This window comes from Microcaecilia unicolor, chromosome 2 (assembly GCF_901765095.1).
Source record: "Microcaecilia unicolor chromosome 2, aMicUni1.1, whole genome shotgun sequence".
NCBI classification, from domain to species: domain Eukaryota; kingdom Metazoa; phylum Chordata; class Amphibia; order Gymnophiona; family Siphonopidae; genus Microcaecilia; species Microcaecilia unicolor.
The window spans coordinates 188,571,942-188,595,820 of NC_044032.1; the positions used below are offsets into that span (position 1 = coordinate 188,571,942).

Sequence of the window (23,879 nt, forward strand, 5' to 3'; positions counted from 1 at the left end):
ACTAGTGGAGATCCTCGTGGTCACAAAGCCTGGGAGAAATGTTTGGAGATGCTCCACCTGAAGTTCTATCCAAAATAGCTCATACATTTTTGTCTTTAAGATTTTGAGGCTTAACCAACCTCCCTCATTTTGGAACATTAAAACTACAGGCTTATTTGGACTGGAAGTCAGTGTTACCAGGCTGAACATAGGGTCAGCTACAACCAAGCTACCTGACAAATAGCAGAGGACAAACATTGGACTTGTTTACAAATGACTGTTTATTTAATATTTAGGATAAGCAGAGACACAAGCTGTTAATTGCAGAAATATTGCCAGTCTGTAAAAATATGGATGATATGGCATTTTTCTGTTTTTAATGTAATTTAATTGGTCAAAGCTTGTTTTTAGAAGAAAGTGCTTGCATAGTAATTGCATAACCAGGACGTTGCTGAGGTTTCTGAAAACCAAAAGAAACAGAAGAGAAGCAGCAAGTCTTCAGGCTCTCATTTCCCCTCATGTTCCCGCTCCAGCCTGGAAAGCTCATTCTCCAGTTTTCCATGGTTGATTTGGTGCATCATTAAGAACTGTCCGTTTAAGTGAAAGACAGGTATGTCATACTTGTATCGGTCGTACCAGACAGCATTGTCTGGCAACGTAATGTCCACCTCCTGTAAAACAAACTACAACAGGGTGGAAGAAAGATAAGTCACTGTCTATGACAATTGGATAGAAGAGGCTTCTCTCTCTCTTCCACAATGGCCACTACACCATACCCTTGTGCTCTCCTGCAGGTGGGCTTTACTCTTACTAAGCTGAAGGCCACTCCTCACCAAAGAGGCCTCATCAACTCTTGCTTCCTCATGGTATGGAACCGTTTTCTACTGTGGAGGCAAAAGAACCCAAGCTAAGGGCTGGAGAGCTTAGGAAGAGAGGTAGTGGGATGGGATCTGCACAGAAGTGAAAGTCCTGCAGGTTGATTCGGGAATCCAACACAGAAATTGCCTGCAGTGTCACATAAGTGCCAAGCTGGGTAAGAGACCAATGGCCATTCAAGCTCAGCCTACTGTCTCTGACAGTGACTAGTGGCAGTTCACTTGGACAAACCTGCCAGATCCCAAAAGTAAAGCCCATTTCACGTTGATCACTCCATGAAGCAGGAGAAGACACCTAAGGTTGTAGAGCCAAATAAGGTTAACAGACTTGTCCTTTGGAACTTGTCCAAACCTTATTTAAACTTAGCAAAATTACTAGCTTTCATGACATGACTGATAGTCAATTTAAAATTATACCCTTTCTAGATTTAATTTTAAATTGACTATCAGTTAGCTCCTATGGATTGTCACTCTAGTCATGGTACTATTGGAAAGAGTAAATGACAGTTCCCTATCAATTTCTGGGACTCATGCTTCCATAAACGTCTATCATATACCTACTAGATTTGTTCTCAGTCTTTCCTATGTTGTGATGCACCTGACAAAAAAAAGTTTATGTATGCAACACACTGAACACTAAAATTCACAGCTGAACAAAGTATGCCTACATATTTGTTTAACTGTAAGTTTAGTATGAATTTGCCTATCCCATATCTAAAAGCTATATGGAACACATCAGTCCCAGATTTCTCACTTGTCATACAACAAAACAAATATATATATTCAAATTCTAGTGTCACCTCAGTAATGGCAACACCAAATCCTTCCACTGCCATATACTGTAAAGCAACACAAAAACCTACAAATATACTATGGAGAGGAGACCTTCAACATTTTTAGCTGGGACTGGGGACAGCAGTTGTTATTTGGGGTAGTGAGAAAGCAGAAACAGGGACCAGTTATGGGGATTTCAAGAACCTGACTCTCAAGATTGCTGATCTTCCCAGCTTGCAGGTACTGATGGTTGTAAAGGAGACACAGGCTTACTGTCTACACCAAATATTTTGTGACACACCTCCCACCTGTTTAGGACACACTGGTTGAGAATCACTGTAGTAGACTAAGAGCAAGAGGAATACACTAATGCATGTGATAAGTACTAATTTAATAATAAACTCATTCTAATTACATGTGCTTTGTTCATTTGTGTCAAGCCTGCTCAGTGCAAAATTATTCCCTGCTCTGCAAATCCCCCAAATTTGAAAAACCTCACAGGAGTATTACGTAGACTTTCCACCCAGAGGAAGAACGTGGATTCAGACAGTAGATGAATCACTAAGATTAAACATAAAGGGAGGCTCCTACTTCTGAGCAATTTCAATATACTGGATGTGCACTGGAGCCTGCCTACTGCAACATCAACTAGAAATGAAGAAATCCAGGAAGCTCTCTACAAGGGGCATTCCTCAACAAGAGGAAGTGCCTATTCCATGGGAGGCTATGCTGGTAAAAGAAAACATAAAACATAACTGAAGATAAAACAACTTTGTCAGAGGTATAAATTTAACTGTTACAGTCTACAGCATTAACAGATAGCTTCTAGAAAGAACAGCAAGGCCTAGCTCAGTCTTCATTAAGAAAAAAGAAAAGAAGCAAACTTTATTAACTAATTTAAATAGTGTAAAACCCTTTTCCCCATAGTTTTAAAGTTGAAATTTCTGCCCTAGTTTGAAATTTAGCTGTTACAGCCTACAGCATTAAAAAGGCTTAAATAGTAGCTGAGCAGGGTCAAAACTTTCTGACTTAAAAAGTTATTTTCTGTTCTTTGCCAGAAAAAGAGGAAACAGTGTTTCTGACCTGAATTAGGTGTAAAAGGATAGTAGCCAAGCAGGGTCAAAACTTTCTGACTTAAAAAGAAAAAGTTATTTTCTGTTCTTTGCCAGAAAGAGAGGAAACATTGCTTCTGACTTGAATTAGGTGTTAATTAAGGTACTGTGAAGAAGGTAGAATAGCTGGAGAAGTCACTAGGGCACTCTGATTACTATCAAAGTATCTGTTTGAAGCAGTCCCCATAGAATAAAAGCTATATATATAGAAAAGGTCCCAGATAATCTTTTCTGAAGAGTTCTGAGAGGACATTTCTCTGAGTAAGTGAACATTATTTTGCTTTGTGCTTTGGAGATTTAAAGGCTAGGATAAAAAAAGAAACTGTAGGCTTAGTTATAAAATCAGTTTGATTTAAAAAAGAGCAAACTTTATTTATTGATTAGTTTGAATAGTGTAAAACCCTTTTCCCATAGATTTAAACTTGAACTTTCTGTCAAAGGTTGAAACTTAACTGTTACAGTCTATAGCATTCACACACTAAACTCTTTCTACAACAGGAGCTGACAGTACTTATACTATCAAAATATGTTCGACAGAGTACAAAACACCTAAGGGGAAAAAAGCCTCAGGACTCTTCCTCCACTTCTAAGCTTTGGAAGACACAATGGTAGGAACATAATGGGTAAGATCAGTCTGGTTCGATAAGAGCCTTAACAAAATTATTCAAAGGGTTTTTTTTATGCCTGTGAAGTAATCTTACCCATTATATTACTACCATTGTTTCTTCCAAAGCTTGGAAGTGGAGGAAGGGTTCAGAGACTTTTTCCCTTAGGTTTTTTTGTACTCTTATTAAACATATTTTGATAGTATGAGTACTGTCAGCAACTGTTGTACAAAGAGTTTAGTGTGAGATTGGATATTTGATCTCTTTCTCCCTACTGGATTATATTTCACTGAGTAACAGTCTACAGCAGTAACAGATAGCCTCTAGAAGATACAGCAGGGCCTAGCTGAGTCCGCTGGGAAACTGATCATAACATGATCAGATTTCAGCTAATATCTGGAATGAAGCTACTGAGGAAATCTACTGGAGCACCATTCAATTTTCAAAAGGGTGACGATCATAAAATGAGAAAATGGTTAAAAAAAAGCTAAAAGGAATGGCCGCAAAGGTTAGGATTTTAAATCATGCATGGATGTTGTTTACAATACCGTATTGGAACCCCAGATTAGATGTATTCCACATATTGATAAAGGTGGAAAAAGAGCAAACGAAAGCCAGCGTGGTTAAAAGCTGAAATGAAAAAGGCTATTAGAGCCATAAGAACATCTCTCTAAAAACTGAAAAAGGATCCAAATGAAGATAATAAGAAGCAACATAAGCATTGGCAAGTTAGATGCAAAGCATTGATAAAGAAGGCTAAAAGAGAATATGAAGAGAAACTTGCCACAGAAGCTAAGCTAAAACTTATAGTAATAACGTTTTCAGGTACATGAGAAAAAGAAAGCCTGTGAGGGAATCTGTAGGACTGTTAGATCATTGAGGAGCAAAAGGTACACTCAGGGAGGACAAGGCTATAGTGGAAAAACTGAATGAATTCTTTGCTTCAGACTTTACTGAAAATGGTTTTCAAGGGTGATGATGCAGAGGAACTGAAAGATATCTTGGTGAAGATGTACTGAGCTAAAATCGACAAATTAAAGAGTAAAAGATCACCTGGACCAGATGGTATACACTCCAGGGTACCAAAGAACTCAAAAATGAAATTGCTGATCTGCAATTAGTGATCTGCAATCTGTCATTAAAATTGTCCATAGCACCTAATGATTGGAGGGTGGCCAATGTAATGCTGATTTTTCAAAAGGGTTCCAGGTGATACGGGAAATTACAGACCAGTAAGCCTGATTTCAGTGCTGGGTAAAATAGTGGATACTATTATAAAGAATTAAATTACTGAGAAGATAGAAAATGGACTGTTTTTTAAATCATGTAACGACGTTATCATATCTATACTCTGTAAGCCACATTGAGCCTACAAAAAGGTGGGAAAATGTGGGGTACAAATACAATAAATAAAATAAATAAACATGGTTTAATGGGACAGACTCAGAATGGATTCAGCCAAGGGAAGTCTCTCGGTTTATACCCTTGCTGGGTAATGCATCCTTTCCTCCAGGATAACTGGGCAGTGGGTTTAAAGGCTGGGTGGATAGGGGAATAAAGTTACTACATCATGCTCTTGAGAAGGATGAACCGGTGATGCTATCCTTTGAGTCACTGCAGAAGCCGTATGGACTCTTGCCTCAAGATTGGTATACTTATAGACAGCTGCATCACTATGTTCATTCCCTATTTCAGAAGTATTGCATCAACTTTGAAGAGTCTAGTTTTAATGAACATTGTCTGAAGTTGGCAATGCATAAATGCTTGCCTGGCAGTTATGATGGTTTTCAAAACCCTTTGGGTCTCACCTACTTTATGATGTGGAAGACTTTTTGACGCATCTACAAGAGGGAACGAGTTGGCAGAGAGTATTACATTGCAAGAGTTGCACTATTAATTTCTGCTGCATGCCTATATACATCCTTCTCGTGCAAAGAAGATGGGCCTACCAACGGATGGGAAATGCCCTAAGTGTAGCATGTTGGATGCAACATATAAACACTGTGTGTGGGACTGTAACCTAGTTCGTCACTTCTGGACTCTATATGGCAGCAACTTGGTCATTTGTATGGCTGCTAGTGGGAATCGACTCAACAGCATTGCCTTCTAGCCAATATGGATAATACAGAAGATAGAACATAAGTGTCAGTGTTATTCTTATGCAAAGCTGTTTTAATTGCCAAGTTGTATTATGATCCAATGGACTAAAGATCAGTCCCCTACACTTATACAATGGAGGAATCAGATGTATGAACTACTGCTTATGGAGTGCCATACAGAGGCGTAGCCAGGTTTTGACGTCAGGGGGAGCAGACTTTTGTAAAATAGGCACCAGTTGGTGCTGGCTAGGTGGAAATGCCTGTGTTGTGCTCAGGTGCAGTGGCTATGGTCAACAACAATGATTTAACACAGGCTGGCTCTGCTGTGTCCAGTCTACGAGGAAACCAGGAAGTTACATCAGGAGACCAGCCGAAGCAGGCAGCCTGTCTTTTTAACTAGAAGTATAAATATTCAAATTGTGACCATCACCTCAGGGATAGCATACACACTCCTTCTACTGCTCTACAGAATGTGAAGACCACTAGTCCTGAGCATTTTTTATTTTGTGTGACAAGGACCCCCAAAGGCAGCCCTTACCCCAGAACCTACTTTCAAATAGGGCCACCACCAGACACTTTGTGAAATAACACAAAATCCTGCAGGAAGACACTCCAAACCTATACTGAAATCTTACCACACCATAACAGACCTAAACCACTTATGAAAAGACAGTGATATATTGGTGCTTTAGGGCCCAGTATAATATTTATATCGGCAACTGGGAAACTGGAATAAGCTGGACTGTTATAGATTCCTACACAGACACTACATGATACCACAGGAGTTGGCAACTTCGGTCCTTGAGGGCTAGAAGGCTACAACCCAGTCAAGTTTGTCAGGATTTCTCTAATGAACATGCATGAGCTCTATGTGCATGCAAATAGATCTCATGCACATTCATTGAGGAAATCCTGAAAACCCAACTGGGTTGTGGCCCTCGAGGACCAAGGTTGCTCACCCCTGTGGTAGCAGAATCCTTCACCTCAGAATATGGACAGACCCTTGTCTGAAACAAAATAGGGGACCACAAAAAAACATGCAGACAAAACCTGAAATGGAGACCCCCAAGAAAACAAGACTCTTTAAGCAGGGCAATATTGGTGAAAGAGAAACAGAAATGAAATTTTCCCTGTACTTTATAAAATAAAAATAGAAAAAATATATAACAAAGCAGGCACATCTCAGTAATTAAAAAGTATTAAACACAAATATATTTTTTTCTTTTCTACCTTTATCATCTGGGAATTTTATTTTTCTAATTAAGCTGGTCTCTTCCTCTTTTCCACTTTCCATGAGCCACTCTTCTCCCAAGTTCTTGTCCAGATTGACCTTTCCATTTCTTCTACCTTTCCCAAATGAGGACACTAGCCTCTCCTACCAATTGTCTTAAGGGATATTAGGCAGTTGAAACATTTTCCCCTTACATTCATTGGCCGTAATTTTCTTATCTTGTTGCACTATTTCTATCATGAACCTATACCACCACTGAAGCTGAGATCCGTGACTCTGCATTTTATGAATGGAGAATCACATATATTTGTATGAAATGGTACTAAGTTATATGACATTATAGATTAGTAACTTAAATAAGATATAAGTAGGAAATAAAGCATCATTTTAATCCTGCAGCAGATCTCCCTCTGGTCAGCTATCTTATTTAAATAAATCTGGCAAAAATTAATTCAGGTGCGCTGCTCTTATCAGGCTAGGCACAAGCAGTCCCCAGTTTGCAGCTCTTTGAAACACTATAAGGAACTGTATATCCTAAAATATTCCCAAACACATCCTAGGGTCCCCACAGCCAGTCAGAATTTTAGGATATGCACAAGATCAAATTTGCACACCTCAGAAACCTTGTATATGCAAATTTACCTCATGTATATTCATTCTAGATACCCAATTTATTTATTTGGATTTCTTTACTGCCTTTCTGAAGGAATTCACTCAAGGCAGTGTACAATAAAAATAGATCAAACATGAGCAATAGGCAATTACAGCAGTCAAAATATTCAAATAGCAATACAAAATGTGGCATAGTATGCTACTTACTATGGCAACACAATACGTAATAGAACATTTTAATTGATAGTGAAGGGTATAGCAAAGATGGAACATATAGATAAGTAAGAGGAGTTAGAAAGTATGGTGAATTCAGGTACACATTATTTTTCCAATTGGAGACAATTAAATGTAAGGCAACAGCTAGCAGTATGTTATACAATTTCTTATCAGACTCCAAAAGAGGGATAGTAGGACAAGAAGCTCGTAAGATCACAACCTCATACGAGATCGCAGTGGTCTCAGGCAAATGAAAGATACGACACATTTTTGCCCAAATTAATTGCCAGTAAGCTCTGACATTTTTACAGTAGAAAACCATATGTGCCAGTGAGCCATCTCTTTCCTGACAAGACTCTTAGTGATTCTGGCCACTCGAGCAGGAGTCCAATAAGCTTTATGAAAGATGAAATATGAGGATTGAGATATTGCTGCTGACTTCGTGGGACGTATGGAGTTAAGCCAGAAGGTAGACCAATCAAATTCAGACGCATCCAAACCAAACTCCGCTTCCCAAGATATCCTCAATGGAGCAACTGTATCAGCATGTAGATTCTGAAGTTTTTTATATAGCAAAGAAGCCTTCTTACGACCTGATGTAATGGTGTGACAAAAGGAGATAAACTCTGAAGGGTTCGAGCTAAGTAAATTGGAGACCTGAAAGGTTGCAAAACATGTAGAGATTTCCTTCCATGTGTCGGAATCTAGCAAAGAAACATTATACAATGCAGACATAGTAGCAGGCGATAACAGGGTACCAGCAATATACAGTTGCGACAGCTGCCATACACCCCTTTCTTGCCATTCCGCTGTTTGAGACTGCAGGAGACCAGCTGGAAAACCAGAGTTATACCAGAGAGATATATCTTCCAAAGAGATAGCACGGATTCCAAGGCCAGCCCTAAACGTACGGATATCAGAGGCAGAGGCCTTTAACAGCCGAATGCGTCTGGTATTATAATGAATGGTGGAGTTATGTATGCGTGATCAGAAAATAATTTTGGCTCATAGACGCCGAAATATTAGGTCTGTTTTGAAGACCTGGGCTCGTTTAGACCTTTTTTGTCAGGAGCCACATAGCACGCCTTGAACTTGAACTTGTGTAACTCTGCAATTTGTCTCCAGGTATTGCCTTTTAATAACGAATTTTTTTTTTTAAGGGGGGTTTTGTTTGATTATGTGTTTACTTTTGCATTCTATGTAAGGCAAAATCTTTAATAAAAATATAATTTAAGAAAGTATGGTGAATAATTTAAAGAAAGTTGCACATGAGGTCAGAGAGATGGTGAAGTATTATCTCAGCTAGGGTAGGAGTGGATTTGCTGTGGCACCTCTGGGGCTTGTTTGGGGAAATTCTAATACAGAATAATAGAATGGAAATATATGAAAGCTGGCAGAAAGCTTCCCCAAACCTGGGAATGAGCAGAAATTCCTGCCAACTTTTCCTCCGGCCCACTAATCATTTTTTTCCCACAAGGCAAGGACCTGATGTACTGAGGCTTTGTCCCCATTCTGTATTTTGGGGTGGGGGCCTTAAACAGAAATAGTACCCACTACCTAGAAAAGAAGTCTTTGTTTTGTGTTACCTCAGTCTTCTCTTACAATAGTTTAATCTCTTTTCTCCTGGCTTTCCCCTAGCCTTTCACAGTTCTGTCTGCTCTGTTCCAGCCTGATTGTGGGTGTGGGGAGCCGGAGATAACAGCAGGATTACTACTTCTAACTTAAGCGGAGTTACAATGAATGTTTGGAAGTGGTGAATAGCTAATTACTTACACATCACGCTCCGCTCCCTCTAGCAGCTTCAAATTCTTCCCTTTGCTGAGCCCTTCCCATGCGGCAAGTTGGCAACAGGAAACTGCAACAGAGAGGGAAGGAAGGAAGGACCCGACTGGTCTGGCTAGAGAGAGCCTGTTGCAATCGCTGCACAGTGCACTCAGAGAAGGCTCTCTGCTGCCTGAATTTAAAAGCCAGGTCGCAAATCTTTTTGGAAAAAGTAATAACCAGCGCCAACACACTGCAGCTTATAGGCGCCAGTATCATTGAAAATCTGTTTCAGAGAGCAACCGCTCCCCCTGCGCCCCCTAGCTACGCCTCATAGCAACAGCTCAATGTGCACCGCTGCTAGTTTCCCAGGTCCTGGGAAACCGGCATTGGCGCACAAAGAGCTGCGCTATGATCCCGCGCCTGGCTTTCTTTCATTTGTTACTTTTACTTTGCAGCAAACTTGGGAGGCAGTCGCGGGGCCAACCAATAAGCGAGGGGTAAGTCAGGGAAGGGGAGGAAACCGGCAGTGTTGCAACACAGCCATGACCCCGCGCGGTTTCTTTTCTTACTAGTTTTAATTGCTTCATAGCCAAGTCGGGATCGGGGATGTAAACAGGCGGTAAGCGACACGAATCAATAAGTGAGGGGCAGGACACGGATGGGAAGCAAGCTCGCGGTTCCTTCAGGGACTGGAAAGGCACTGCACATAGGCGCCATTTTCTTTGAAAATCTGTTTGGGGGAGCAACCGCTCCCCCTGCGCCCCACCTAGCTACGCTTCTGGTGCCATATGATGGATGCAAAGGGACCTAGAGCAAAGAAACAATTTCTGAAAGTGTGGCAGATGTATTTGACCATTCTGCTGATGAGAGTCCGTTCTACCGTTTTGAATACATTGGAGGTGTAACTTTTGCAATTTTGACATATTTCAGATTCCATGACTGAGGACTGTAAGGGTGAATAATGGATTAGGGGTCGGGAGGGATTGAGGTTGGGGGAACATTATATAAAATCTTGTGTTGTAGTCACATTACAGAATTGGTTTGTGTTGTGGTACACTTGCATATGTGTATGTGCTTGCCGGTTGTATCTTTTGGTGACTTCAATAACATATATTTAAATAAAAAAAGATTTGGACAAGTTTCTGGATGAAGAGTCCATAGTCTGTTATTGAGATGGACATGGGGGAAGCCACTGCTTGCCCCAGGATTTGTAGCATGGATTGTTGCTACTAATTGGGTTTCTGCTAGGTACTTGTGACCTAGATTGGCCACTGTTTGAAGCAGGGTACTGGCCTAGATGGACGAATGGTCTGACCAGTATGGCTATTCTTGTGTTCTTAAGTATCTAGATTTTCAGAAAGCTTTTGACAAAGTCCCTCATGAAAGACTCCTGATAAAATAAAAAATTCATTGGATATGAGGCAATGTCCTTTTGTGGATTAGGAATTGATTATTGGACAGAAAATAGAGGGTAGGTTTAAATGGCTATTTTTCTCAGTGGAGGAGTGTGAATAATGGAGTGCCACAGGAATCTGTACTGGGACCGGTACTATTTAACATATTTATAAATGATCTGGAGATTGAAACAAGTGAGATGATTAAATTTGCAGATGACACAAAAGTTTGCAGACTGAAAAACTGCAGGAAGACCGTAGAAAATTGGAAAACTGAGCATCCAAATGGCAGATGAAATTTAATGTGGACAAATGCAAAGTGATGCACATTGGGAAGAATAATCCGAATCATAGTTACTTGATGCTAGGGTCCACTTTAAGAGTCAGCACCCAAGAAACAAATGTTGGTGTCATTGTAGACAATATGCTGAAATTTGTCCAGTGTGTGTCGGTGGCCAAAAAAGCATATAGGATGCTAGGAATTATTAGGAAAGGGATGGAAAATAAGATCAAGATTATAATGCCTCTGTATCGCTCCATGGTGCAACCTCACCTTGAGTATTACATTCAATTCTGATCACTGTATCTCAAAAAAGATATAGTGGAATTAGAAAAGGTTCAAAGGAGGATGACCAAAATGATAAAGGGGATGGAACTCCTTTTACATTTTCTAACTTTGTGCGCTGAGTTAACCAGGCACCAGTCTGTATATCGACCAGTGCCAAGTTCAGTGGACATACCCAGATTTCAATGTTGGGAGCCATGCATGCCCTGGCATTGTATAACCATGGTTAGGTCTGCCCGTGGCTGAAAGCAGCTTGCAAGCCTTGACTGCCTTAACATTCTCAGAAAATGAAAGGTTTTGGCTCTTCTTTCAAATCCTGTGGAAGGATACAGCCTGCCACCATGGTGGGCCATAGGATGGAGCCTGCCACCAAGGTGGCCTAGGCTCAAGTTTCTGCCTCTAGATATTATACAAAGCAAAAGTTAAGATGTCTTGAAAAGCAATTTAACTAAATTCTACTATCTGGAGGTACTATCATAGTTAAGAAAAAAAAAATTCAGGCAAATAACCTTTGCTAATTTTAGATTGCACAGCAAAAATCTCAGATAAATCATCCTTCCTTGTTTTACACTGTCTCACATTACCCTGTGTCGGTATGGCTCAAGAACTTCTTTGGCTGCATCACAGAGTGGACATTGATCCTAAGGGGGGAAAACACACAATTCAGAGATTGTTTTATGAAATGTATCACTGCAAAAAAACAGTATATTCATGCACAACAGTCCTGCTCATCATGTTTTTTTAACAGGCATGTGGAAAATTAACCCATTAGGAGAACTGTCACCAAAAAAACAACAAAATAGGAATGCAAAAACAATCTTTTCTGGCATGCAGTGACTTACAAAATCACAGAAGGGAAAATAATGCAACTTCTTAGAAAACCCACTGAAATATTGTTTCAGGACAGTGCTTCTCTACTCAGACAAATAAATTTAAATATATTTAACACAAGGCTCTGGCAACTGAAACAAAGAGTTCCCTACAAAAGAACAAGATATTTTAAACCAGACATCTTTGCTATTTTTCAAGCGGGGAGCCTGGAATTGTGGACTTTTCCCAAGTCCATTTAGTAGCGGTTTATGGACCTGTCCTTTAGGAAACCGTCTAACCCCTTTTAAAACTCTGCCAAGCTAACTGCCTTCACCACGTTCTCCGGCAACGAATAACTATTGTTTTAATCAATTATCACATAGCTCACAACAAGTTTGAACTACATGGTGAGAATAGATTGGGTTTTGGACAGCAGAAGGCTCAAACTGACTGAAATACATAGTACAGGTATTAAACAAAATAACTGCTATGGAGATAAGACAGCAGCAAGTCTGAAGAAAATATAAAGGGAGAGTGTGTAATGGGGAAAAGTCAGGGGCCACACAGGGTCAATGGGCCTGCCACTGGCTCCTGGGCCTACAATGAAGAACACTGTTATAGTCTGTTCCTTGTTATTTTTAAGGATTTTTTTTTGTATCAAAGGTTTATTTTCTATGTAAAAACTCTAGAACAATGGCCTTCACTCACAGTCCTCAGGATCCAATGGGTCAGGTTTTTAGGATATCCTCAAGGAATATGCATAAAGGAGATTTTCATGCCTACTAACTTCTGTTGTGTGCAGGGCCGGTCTTAGACAGGGGTGACATAGGCGGTCACACAGGGCCTTGCGCTCCCAGGGACAGCCTTAATATCTCCCTGCCGCTCCCTGCTTCAGCCGTCATTGCCGTTTCCTGTTCTCAATCTAACCACCTTGGTCAGTTCTCTCCCAATGCCGTAGCTACATGGGGATACCCCAAATTTCCTCTGGGTCCCTGGTTTTTCTGGCGGGGTCCCCATGCTCAATTTCACTAAAAGGAGAGTTCAGGACATGAGGGGAAGACAGAGCAGGGTAGGCAATGCGGAGGCGCCAGAGACCGGCGCTGGACAACACTGCAGCTGGCGGGGGTTGGGGACCCCCACCAGCCAAGGTATTTGCTGCAGCAGTGGGTGGGTAGTGGCAGGGTGCGAGGTGGGGGGGGGGGGGCACTGGCAGGGCGGCAGAACAAAATGTGCCCCCCTACCTTGGGCTCTGACCTCCTCCCACCGCGAAGTCTGGCTACGCCCCTGCTCTCTCCTACTCCCTTTTGTCTCCCTGTAGCTCTGCCTTCTCCAATCCGGGCCACCGGCAGCGTCAGTAAGATAAACACACTGCCTTCGGCAGCCCGGAAGTTTTCTCTCTGCTGCGACTTCCTGTCCTGCATAGGCGGGGCGCTGCAACAAAGGGAGAGCTTCCAGGGCTACCGAAGGCAGTGTGCTTATCTCACTGACGCTGCCGGCGGCCTGGAAAATTGAAGAAGGGAGCAGTGCTGCAAGTCGGAACTAAGGGAGTGGGTAGGACAGAGCTGAAGGTGGTTAGATTGAGACGGCTGCTGAAGCCCATGAGGTTGGTCTCCCTTTCCCTCTCCTCTGTGCACCCCTCATCCCCTTACCCAAATAAAGCAAGCAAATCTATGAGTTGCTCTATCCATGTTGTCATTCTTTATGGTTGGTAGTGACTGAATGTTACCAGAACTGGTATCTTCTCTGTGGCAGGACCCACAGAGTGGGACAAACTACCTTTGGCCCTAAAATTACAAAACAAATGTCACCGCCTTTAAGGCAATGTTAAAACAGTATGGGGCCCTTTTACCAAGCTGCGGGATAGATGGCAATGACACCATGAGAAACCTAAAAAGAAGTGCAGTGTGCCAGCCTCATGAAGAAAAAATTAGCCCTCTACAGAGTCGCAGTCTAACCGACTGCAGCATGCTAATCCAGAGCACAGGAAAGCTGAAAAATAAATAAAGCTAAGGACCAAGGCCAACAGCCCTGTCCACCACATGGCCCACATCACACATTGGCAGGAAGAAATAGCCTCTCAGAATAGGAACAAAATACAAGAAAAGCGCTGCCAGACTGCAGAACACAATGACACTGAAGTCAGAGTCTTCTGGCAGGAGAACAAGGAGCCAAACTGCCTGAAAACAAAGATAATCCAAGAAATTCCATCCGGAGCCACTAAGACCTAGGGCATCCTGGATTTCCGCCAACTGCTCCCCTAAGGACGCAGGCAATGAAAACTGAAACCACAGATAACTCCCATAAATAAAAATTTTGAGAGTGCCTACAAAATGACCACTTACTGCACGCCGATGAAAACTGCAGGAGGAAGTATAAACAACAGAAATTGAATACTTGCTGCTTGGAAAGAGCCCACAATTAAGCCAAATCCATCCTTTTGCCTCATCTCACTCCTTGTGGTAAAACCCAGGGAAAGAGTATAGCTGACAATGGGGGCAGGGACCCGGTACCACCCTAGCTGCGGGGGGGGGGGGGGGGGGGGGGGGATGAGGGACTCAGCCCCATCAGGTGTCATTCGAGCTCTGCATAGAACCTACTACTACTAATCATTTCTATAGCACTACTATATGTACACAGCACTGTACACTTTATATGCAGGCACTTCCTCTGTCCCTAGAGGGCTCACATTCTATGTTTTTGTACCTGTACTTCCAGTTTCCACGAGGGCGGGACACAGGGAGGGAAGGCCCAAAGGGAGGCGATCCGTGACTGCCGCTTCGAATGCAGGGGGCCCGGAGCCGAGGAGGCAAGCAGGTGAGACTGGGAAAAACAGTACCGGCGACCTGGCCCAGGGAATTTTGCCCCCCCGCCGGCGGCCCTGCTTAACTGGCCAACTGCTGACTCCACCCTCGGAGTGTCCCCCAAATAGCCGGTTTTGCATTGACACTAACTAGGAATTTTCAGTGGTACTGAAAATGTCTGGTTAGCCCTGGACAGGCAATTTAAACATCAGGCCTAGGGTTTTTTTGTTTTTCGAAAATATTTATACCTTTGTGAACAAGGTTAACACAGGAATATTTTTATTGGCAGTATAGTGTCTTTTCACAAGTGATTCAGCAGAATATTTCAGTAGCTGCTGCCATGTTCTGCTCCATAACCGAAGCATCTGTAGAGAGAGAAAAGCAAACAGGAGTGCAGAGATCAACAATCTGCCCTTACAAGGCATTACCAGGGAAATATATTAATCAGATATTTTTTCCATTCTATTTGTTACATACATTGTAGACCCCATATTATGATGATATTGAGGTCCAAAATATCTGACCATCTTATAAGTGAATTTGTGTAATATCAGGTGTAGAGTGTAATATGTAACAGCAAAATGGGTTCCAACCCTTGACAGTATTATATGGGGTCTACAGCGTACTTTGGTGCTTTCTGAACAAGGTGTGAACAAGTCTACTCTGGCTTCTATGTTAGTCCACTTAAGATCCTAAAAATGAAAAGGTAAGAAGGATGCTGGTGATGCCATTTTATTTGACTAACGCAATACATATTAATACTAATACAGTATACTTTTGTTCTGCATATACCTTAACAAGTTCAATGTGGATTAACAAAATACAAGAGTCCAGGAATACCCAGAGCATTATACAAAATACAATCAGCTTAAAAATGCTTAGTCTTACAATATAATAAATATTTCTTACAGTACAATACAGGGCTAAATTTAAAACTGTATGGCTGATCTTCAAGGCCCTTACAGGAAATGGCCCCTAGCACCCAAACAATAGGATGATCCTCTACACACCTCCAAGGACACTAAGGTCCTCTCAAGGACTATCACTAATCACACCCTCTCCAAAAGACACACTCTGAAATGCATTCCCTGAAAGGCTCCGCTTAACACAAGACTATCTCTACTTCAGGAAGCAAGTGCTGGACCTGAACCAAAATACTGCTAAGTGATTTCTGATTATTTTATTCTAACTTCTCGGCTATAGGTTTAGCTACCTGATATTCTCTGTAATTAAATGCTTATTGCTTAATTAATTTTGTCCTGTGAATCTATTGTGGTGCACTTCTCTGTCTTCTAACCCTGCCCTCCCCTCCCAAAAAGACAAAAACAACAACAAAAAAATAATACCCTCTTTCCTTTCCTGCCTAGCTCTGATACAGGATAGGCTTTTCTAACTGCTTCTGGTCCTGTAGCATTCTAACTTTGTGAATCTGTATTGTGGTTATAAATTTGCATTTTACATTGATGAAACTGCTATAATTATTGGGAATATTTAGATTTATTTACTAAAGGAAAGTTATATTCTAGTGGAATTTGAAAGTTAAATCAACTGAAAATTCTTTGATCAGACTGTATCATTTCTGCTCATACCTAGAGAACCTTTTTTTTGATACAGCACTTGGCTGACTCACTGGGACTTCTAGTAATACTATAAATTGTGGAACAGATTTTATGCTGCTTATCCCAGGAATACAAAAAATAAAACGGGAATGGCTCCGCTTTGTCTAATATATCTTTGTAGAAATACACAACGTTTGAAAGACAAAGCAATTTATTACAACAGAGATATATATATTATTGAAGGCGTCTCATACTGTCACAAAGACATATTTGTGTCATACTTCTTTCATGCTTGAATGCTTGTGACTTTGTATAATCATAGACCACCTCCAGCCAACCAGTAGTTCACACTATCTGCCTATAATGAAAACATCAGTGTCCATATAACCGTGTACTTGCTCAAATAAATATTTTTTTAAAGAATTTTTTGTGCGCTACTGTTCAAAAATTTAAGCACTATTGAAATAAATTTAATTGTAATACAAAAAATCAACTTATCTTAATGTCTCTGGTAATTGCAAGCCATGTTTTAATCTTCTTAGGCTTATCACATTTCCAGAGTTCAGCTTGTCAGACATTCATAGAGTCTCCGGTATCGTTGTTAGCCCGACAGGACCCTGTTTTGCGGTCAACTGCTTTCTCAAGGGCATATGTCTTTCAACAGCATCTGATACCGGTACAAAGCCCATGGAATCCCAGGAATAAGCAGTGGATTTTCCCAAGTCCATCTTAATAATAGCTTATGAACTTTTCTTTTAGGAAATTAGTCAAACCTTTTTTAAACCCTGCTAAGCTGCTTTTTACCACATTCTCTGGCAACAAATTCCAGTCCCCCCGACCCAGGTTCATGGTGGATCTCCAACCCCCCTAACCCCCTCACACCCACAAAAAAAGCCCTGGTGGTCCAGTGCGCCGCAAACAAAGCCCCCCCCCCCCAACCTGGTGGTCTAGCGGCCCTTTTCCCCGCCCCATACCTTTGTTGGAGGAGGGAGTAGTACACTCTCTCCTCTTCCAGCACCACCTTGAAAATGGCAGCACCCAGCCCTACCCTGCGCATCCTGGGATGCACTGGGTGGGGCTTCACACCATATAGGGAGAAACTCCCTTTTATCATGGTGAAGCCTCACCCAGCACATTCCTCCTCCAACAAAGGTACGGGGGGGGGGGGGGGGTCAGAGAAGAGAGCAGCTAGACCACCAGGTTGGGAGGGGCTTGGTTTGAGGCCCATTGGGCCACCAGGGTTTTTTAAGGAGGTGCGAGGGGAGGGTTAGGGGGCTGGAGATCCACCGGATTTCTAGCCCCCTGTGAACTTGTGTCGGGGGGGGGGGGGGTCAGGGGGCACGTCGCTGGCTTTGCAGGGTCGGGGTTCCTGAGGGGGGCTCCTGCATGAGTTTTATATTGGAGAGAATGGGGGGGGGCCTGCTAGCATGCAAATGCATGCTGGACAGGGCTCACCAATCCTCCCCAATGGTCTGCAAACTAAAAACGTCTCTCTCTGGGTTCCAGCTGCAGCACTGCAGGCAAGGAAGGAACAGATGCTGGAACTTGAACACTCTGGTGTGCACATGTAAGACTTGTCTCTGAATTTACTAGCACTGTGTGCTAAGAGGTTGTCACATGCACACGCCAGTAAGTCAGGTGACATCTGATGCTCATGCCTGTGTCAGAGCTGAGGTCTGCGCATCAGCCCAAGAGCAGACAGGATTAACAGTAACATAATAAGTGATGGCAGATAAAAACCTGAAGGGTCCAGTCTGCACAATGGACACACTCGTTATCAATTCATGGTTAAATCAACAACGAACGTGATATTATGTACTTGATTATGGTCTTTCTTTGGCGTTTCTGGGACATAGACCATAGAAGTCCACCCGGCCCTATCCTTATGTTTCAAGCGCTGGAGTTGCCATTGAAGTCCACTACATCCTATTGGTCTTATCTGTGGGGCACAGACCATGAGTCTGTCCAGCACTGCCCTCATGTTCCAGTCACTAAAGTTGCTGTCTATGACCTTTCTAGCCCATCCTTATCCAGATTGCCATATATGAGACACAGACCATATAAGTCTGCCTGGTATCGGCCCTAGTTAGTCACAGCTGGAGTTGCCATCTAAGCGTCACGCAACATATCCACACACATACAGCCATTTAAGTTTAGGTTTTTCATAGCTTCCATTTTCTAATTAGAGATCCTCTGTGTTCATCCCATGCCTTTTTGAATTCTGTCACCATTTGTGTCTCTACCACCTCCTTAACGGAGACTTTCTGCATCTGTGCTGTTAAAGATTGGAGGAAGCACTCAAAGAACTTAGTACTTGGTAGGTGACAGTCTGGCACAAGTGCAGCGTACGGTGGATCCACGGAATCTTAACGGAGATTGGGTGGCGATGCTGGTAATTGAGAAGCGAAACCGGTGCTGGGCAGACTTCTACGGTCTACGCCCTGATCATGACTGAATAGATAGGGATGGGCTTAAGCGTAAATTTTAAGGGGCTTTGACGTTAACTTCAGAAGAGTGCTGGGCAGACTTATACGGTCTGTGCCAAGAATGGAAACGACAAATCAAACTCGGGTATGTATGTATGTATGTATGTATGTGGGGGGAAGGCCGACAGTCGCTCAAAAGCGCATGGTTCGGGAAAAGGTATCTTGCAAAGATACCTCACAAACAGGGAAGATAGGGTTTCTGGATAGTGAGGTTACACAACAGACCATGGTAGGCCAGGTGCCCTTAAATACAACTAAAGATCAGACAAAAGATGTCAAATCAATAGTGTCAGGTACTAAGCATCATGCCAATAAGAACAACAAACATACTCTGAAATGTCTATATGCAAATGCTAGGAGTCTAAGAAATAAGATGGGAGAGTTGGAATATATTGCACTAAATGAAAAATTGGATATAATAGGCATTACTGAGACCTGGTGGAAGGAGGATAACCAGTGTGACACTGTCATACCGGGGTACAAAGTATATCGTAATGATAGGGTGGACCGGACTGGTGGAGGGGTAGCATTGTATATTAACGAGAGCCTTGACTCAGATAGATTACAAATTCAGCAGGACACAAATCACACCTTTGAATCACTGTGGATTGAAATTCCATGTATAAAAGGGAAAAAAATGGTGATAGGAGTGTACTACCATCCGCCTCGCCAGGATGAGCAGGTAGACACAGAAATGATAAAAGAAATCAGAGACGCGAACAAAATGGGCAATGTGATAATAATGGGTGACTTCAATTATCCAAATATAGACTGGGTAAATGTAACATCGGGACACGCTACAGAGATACAACTCCTTGATGAAATCAAGGACAGCTTTATGGAGCAACTGGTGCAGGAGCCGACGAGAGAAGGAAAAATTCTAGACTTGGTCCTTAGTGGAGCGCATGATCTGGTGAGGGACGTTATGGTACTGGGGCCGCTTGATAACAGTGACCATAATATGATCAGTTTTGACATCGACCTTGAAGTAATTGTACACAGAAAGTCAAATACGTTAGCGTTTAACTTTAAAAAAGGAGACTATGATAAAATGAGAAGAACGGTAAAAAAAAAAACTTAGGGGGGCAACTGAGAGAGTAAAAACTGTACAACAGGCATGGACGCTGTTCAAAAATACCATCCTGGAGGCCCAGGCCATACATATTCCGCAAATTAGAAAAGAAAGATGGAAGTCCAAAAGACACCCGGCCTGGTTGAAAAGTGAGGTGAAGGAAGCTATTAGGGCTAAAAGAAACGCCTTCAGAAAATGGAAGAAGGAACCGTCTGAAAATAACAAGAAACAGCATAAGGAGTGTCAAAGCAAATGCAAGGCGCAGATTAAGAAGGCCAAGAGGGAGTATGAAAAAAAGATAGCATTAGAGGCAAAAAAACATAGTAAAAATTTTTTTCGGTATATTAAAAGCAGGAAGCCAGCAAAAGAATCGGTTGGGCCGCTGGATGACCGAGGGGTAAAAGGGGCGATCAAGGAAGACAAAGACGTAGCGGAGAGACTGAATGAATTCTTTGCTTCGGTCTTCACCGAGGAAGATTTGGGTGGGATACCGGTGTCGGAAATGGTATTTCAAGCGGACGAGTCGGAGAAACTTACTGACTTCACGGTAAACCTGGAGGACGTAATGGGGCAGTTCGGCAAACTGAAGAGTAGCAAATCTCCTGGACCGGATGGTATTCATCCTAGAGTACTGATAGAACTGAAAAACGAGCTTGCGGAGCTACTGCTAGTGATATGCAACTTATCCTTAAAATCGAGCGTGGTACCGGAAGATTGGAGGGTGGCCAATGTAACGCCCATTTTTAAAAAAGGCTCCAGGGGAGATCCGGGAAATTATAGACCGGTGAGTCTGACGTCAGTGCCTGGGAAAATGGTAGAGACTATTATTAAAAACAAAATTACAGAGCACATCCGAGGACATGGATTACTGAGACCAAGTCAGCATGGCTTTTGTGTGGGGAAATCTTGCCTGACCAATTTACTTCAATTCTTTGAAGGAGTGAACAAACATGTGGACAAAGGGGAGTCGGTTGATATTGTGTATCTGGATTTTCAAAAGGCGTTTGACAAGGTACCTCATGAAAGGCTACAGAGGAAATTGGAGGGTCATGGGATAGGAGGAAATGTCCTATTGTGGATTAAAAACTGGTTGAAGGATAGGAAACAGAGAGTGGGGTTAAATGGTCAGTATTCACAATGGAGAAGGGTAGTTAGTGGGGTTCCTCAGGGGTCCGTGCTAGGACCGCTGCTTTTTAATATATTTATAAATGATTTAGAGATGGGAGTAACTAGCGAGGTAATTAAATTTGCTGATGACACAAAGTTATTCAAAGTCGTTAAATCACGACAGGATTGTGAAAAATTACAAGAGGACCTTACGAGACTGGGAGACTGGGCGGCTAAATGGCAGATGATGTTTAATGTGAGCAAGTGCAAGGTGATGCATGTGGGAAAAAAGAACCCGAATTATAGCTACGTCATGCAAGGTTCCACGTTAGGAGTTACGGACCAAGAAAGGGATCTGGGTGTCGTCGTCGATAACACACTGAAACCTTCTGCTCAGTGTGCTGCTGCGGCTAAGAAAGCGAATAGAATGTTGGGTATTATTAGGAAAGGTATGGAAAACAGGTGTGAGGATGTTATAATGCCATTGTATCGCTCCATGGTGCGACCGTACCTTGAATATTGTGTTCAATTCTGGTCGCCGCATCTGAAGAAAGATATAGTAGAATTGGAAAAGGTGCAGCGAAGGGCGACTAAAATGATAGCGGGGATGGGACGACTTCCCTATGAAGAAAGACTAAGGAGGCTAGCGCTATACAGCTTGGAGAAGAGAAGGCTGAGGGGAGACATGATAGAGGTATATAAAATAATGAGTGGAGTGGAACAGGTGGATGTGAAGCTTCTGCTCACGCTTTCCAAAAAAACTAGGACTAGGGGGCATGCGATGAAACTACAGTGTAGTAAATTTAAAACAAATCGGAGAAAATGTTTCTTCACCCAACGTGTAATTAAACTCTGGAATTCGTTGCCGGAGAAAGTGGTGAAGGCGGTTAGCTTAGCAGAGTTTAAAAAGGGGTTGGACGGTTTCCTAAAGGACAAGTCCATAAACCGCTACTAAACGGACTTGGAAAAATCCAAAATTCCAGGAATAACATGTATAGAATGTTTGTACGTTTGGGAAGCTTGCCAGGTGCCCTTGGCCTGGATTGGCCGCTGTCGTGGACAGGATGCTGGGCTCGATGGACCCTTGGTCTTTTCCCAGTATGGCATTACTTATGTATATATATGTATATATATATATATATATATAAAGTATCACATATCAAGTAAAATTAGTTTATCTTGTTGGGCAGACTGGATGGACCATCATTTACTATGTTACACTTCCACGGGAACCGCAGGATTCTTTTCATTCCCTATGGGAAACCAGGAACTGTTTTTGTCCCCACAGGAACCCCTGCCGTCCCTGAAGGTTTTTACTGCAAACCCTAACAGCAGCGCCAAGCTGGCGTAGGGTTTGCTGCAGACAACGAGCCAATGTTTGGCATGCTGTCATTGGGGAGGAATATGTTTAGCATGCATTTGCATGCTACTTGTGGTATGACCCGTTTAGCACACATTTGCATGCTACTTGCGGGCAGAGACCGTGAGCACTTTGTTTCACGCGCTCGGGAGCTCTGATCATGGGGCGGTAGCAAACGCAGGCGCTAGTATGGTGCCAATAGCCTGTAGTGCCTGTGTTTGCTTCTGATCATCGGCCCGTAGAGCACTTAGGCGTAAAGTTACAGAATAGCGCCTAAGTATACTAACACATGGGAACTACCTTTTTAGTGCTGATAGGGCATGAAAATTTATCTCATACACGTTCATTGTGGGCATACTGAAAACCTGACTAGCTAGGTGTGTCCTGAGCACTGGGGGGTTGAAAACTACTGTGTTGGACTCAAGGAGGTTTAATGACAGGAGATAGCATGATGTCAAAAAGCTGAAGTCTGTTCCCCCAGCAGCTGCCATCTTGCTATGTCCAAAACAATCATCTGCTGCATCCATGTTGCTGTAAATTGTTTTATCTCAGTTATATTTAGAAGTATGTCAGCATATGCTGCATGGGGATGTATATAGAGGAACTATATATGGGAAGCTTAAAAAAAAAAAGAAAAAGAGAGCACCTAGAGCGGTGAAACACTTCCAGAAGGAAGGGGGTTCTGTGTGAGAGACAATGGGCAGAGTCAGTGAAAGAGAGGAAGACAAATTTGCCGGTCAGTATTCAGCCCGCACTGCAAGCCATTAAACCGGGCAGAAGCCTTTCCTGCCCAGCTAAACGGGCAGTTGGAGTCTAATCCTAGGCCAGACTGAGGTACCCAGGCCATAGGTTGCTGCTGTCATTGTCTTTTTTTGAGATGAAAAAAAAAAGGCATATAGCACAGCACTGAAATCCACAATACAGCATTGTAAATAAGAAAGGGGGCAACACTTCAAAAACAATTGGGGGTGCCAAACACTACAAATTACCTCTCCGTGGACACAAAAAAGGAGCTTGCTTAATATTAGTGCCCAGCACCCACAGAGCCATTCGTCTACACAGGAAAATTAGTTAATAAATCTGTTCAGTAATTTAAAAAAGTGTTTTACCTTATTTGACAGTGAAACTAACTCTTGATTTAATTTAAAACATTTACTGCTTGTTCGTTCAAATTAAAATGTGCAGCGCGGACTGTAAAGAAATCTTTCAGCGATTATACTACAAACCAGTTCTGCACTCAAAAAGAATGCAAGGGAAAGGTTTTTCAATAAATGTTCCATAATCGTGCACTTAAAAAGCGTAAATCATCTCCTTTCTGGGTTCTAAGTAGACAAGTAATGATCAAATGTATAAACCTTCAATCAAAACAGAACGTACACAACCCCACAGTAATGCTGATACTCTGTGTCTTCTTACTGGTAAATAATAACTCCTTATACTACCACCACCAACCAAGTT

At 42.3% G+C, this 23,879-nt stretch overlaps 1 protein-coding gene across 1 annotated transcript; it reads right to left on the reverse strand.

Annotated features, from left to right (window-relative positions):
- Window positions 1-241: 241 nt before the first annotated feature.
- C2H5orf63 (chromosome 2 C5orf63 homolog) lies at window positions 242-23,879 on the reverse strand. The gene is made up of 4 exons (XM_030193575.1): window positions 23,799-23,879; window positions 15,086-15,202; window positions 11,811-11,867; window positions 242-662 (listed from the first exon to the last, which is right to left on the reverse strand). Exons 2-4 carry the CDS (start codon window positions 15,200-15,202, stop codon window positions 486-488), a joined length of 351 nt encoding a protein of 116 aa, XP_030049435.1. The 5' UTR covers window positions 23,799-23,879; the 3' UTR covers window positions 242-485.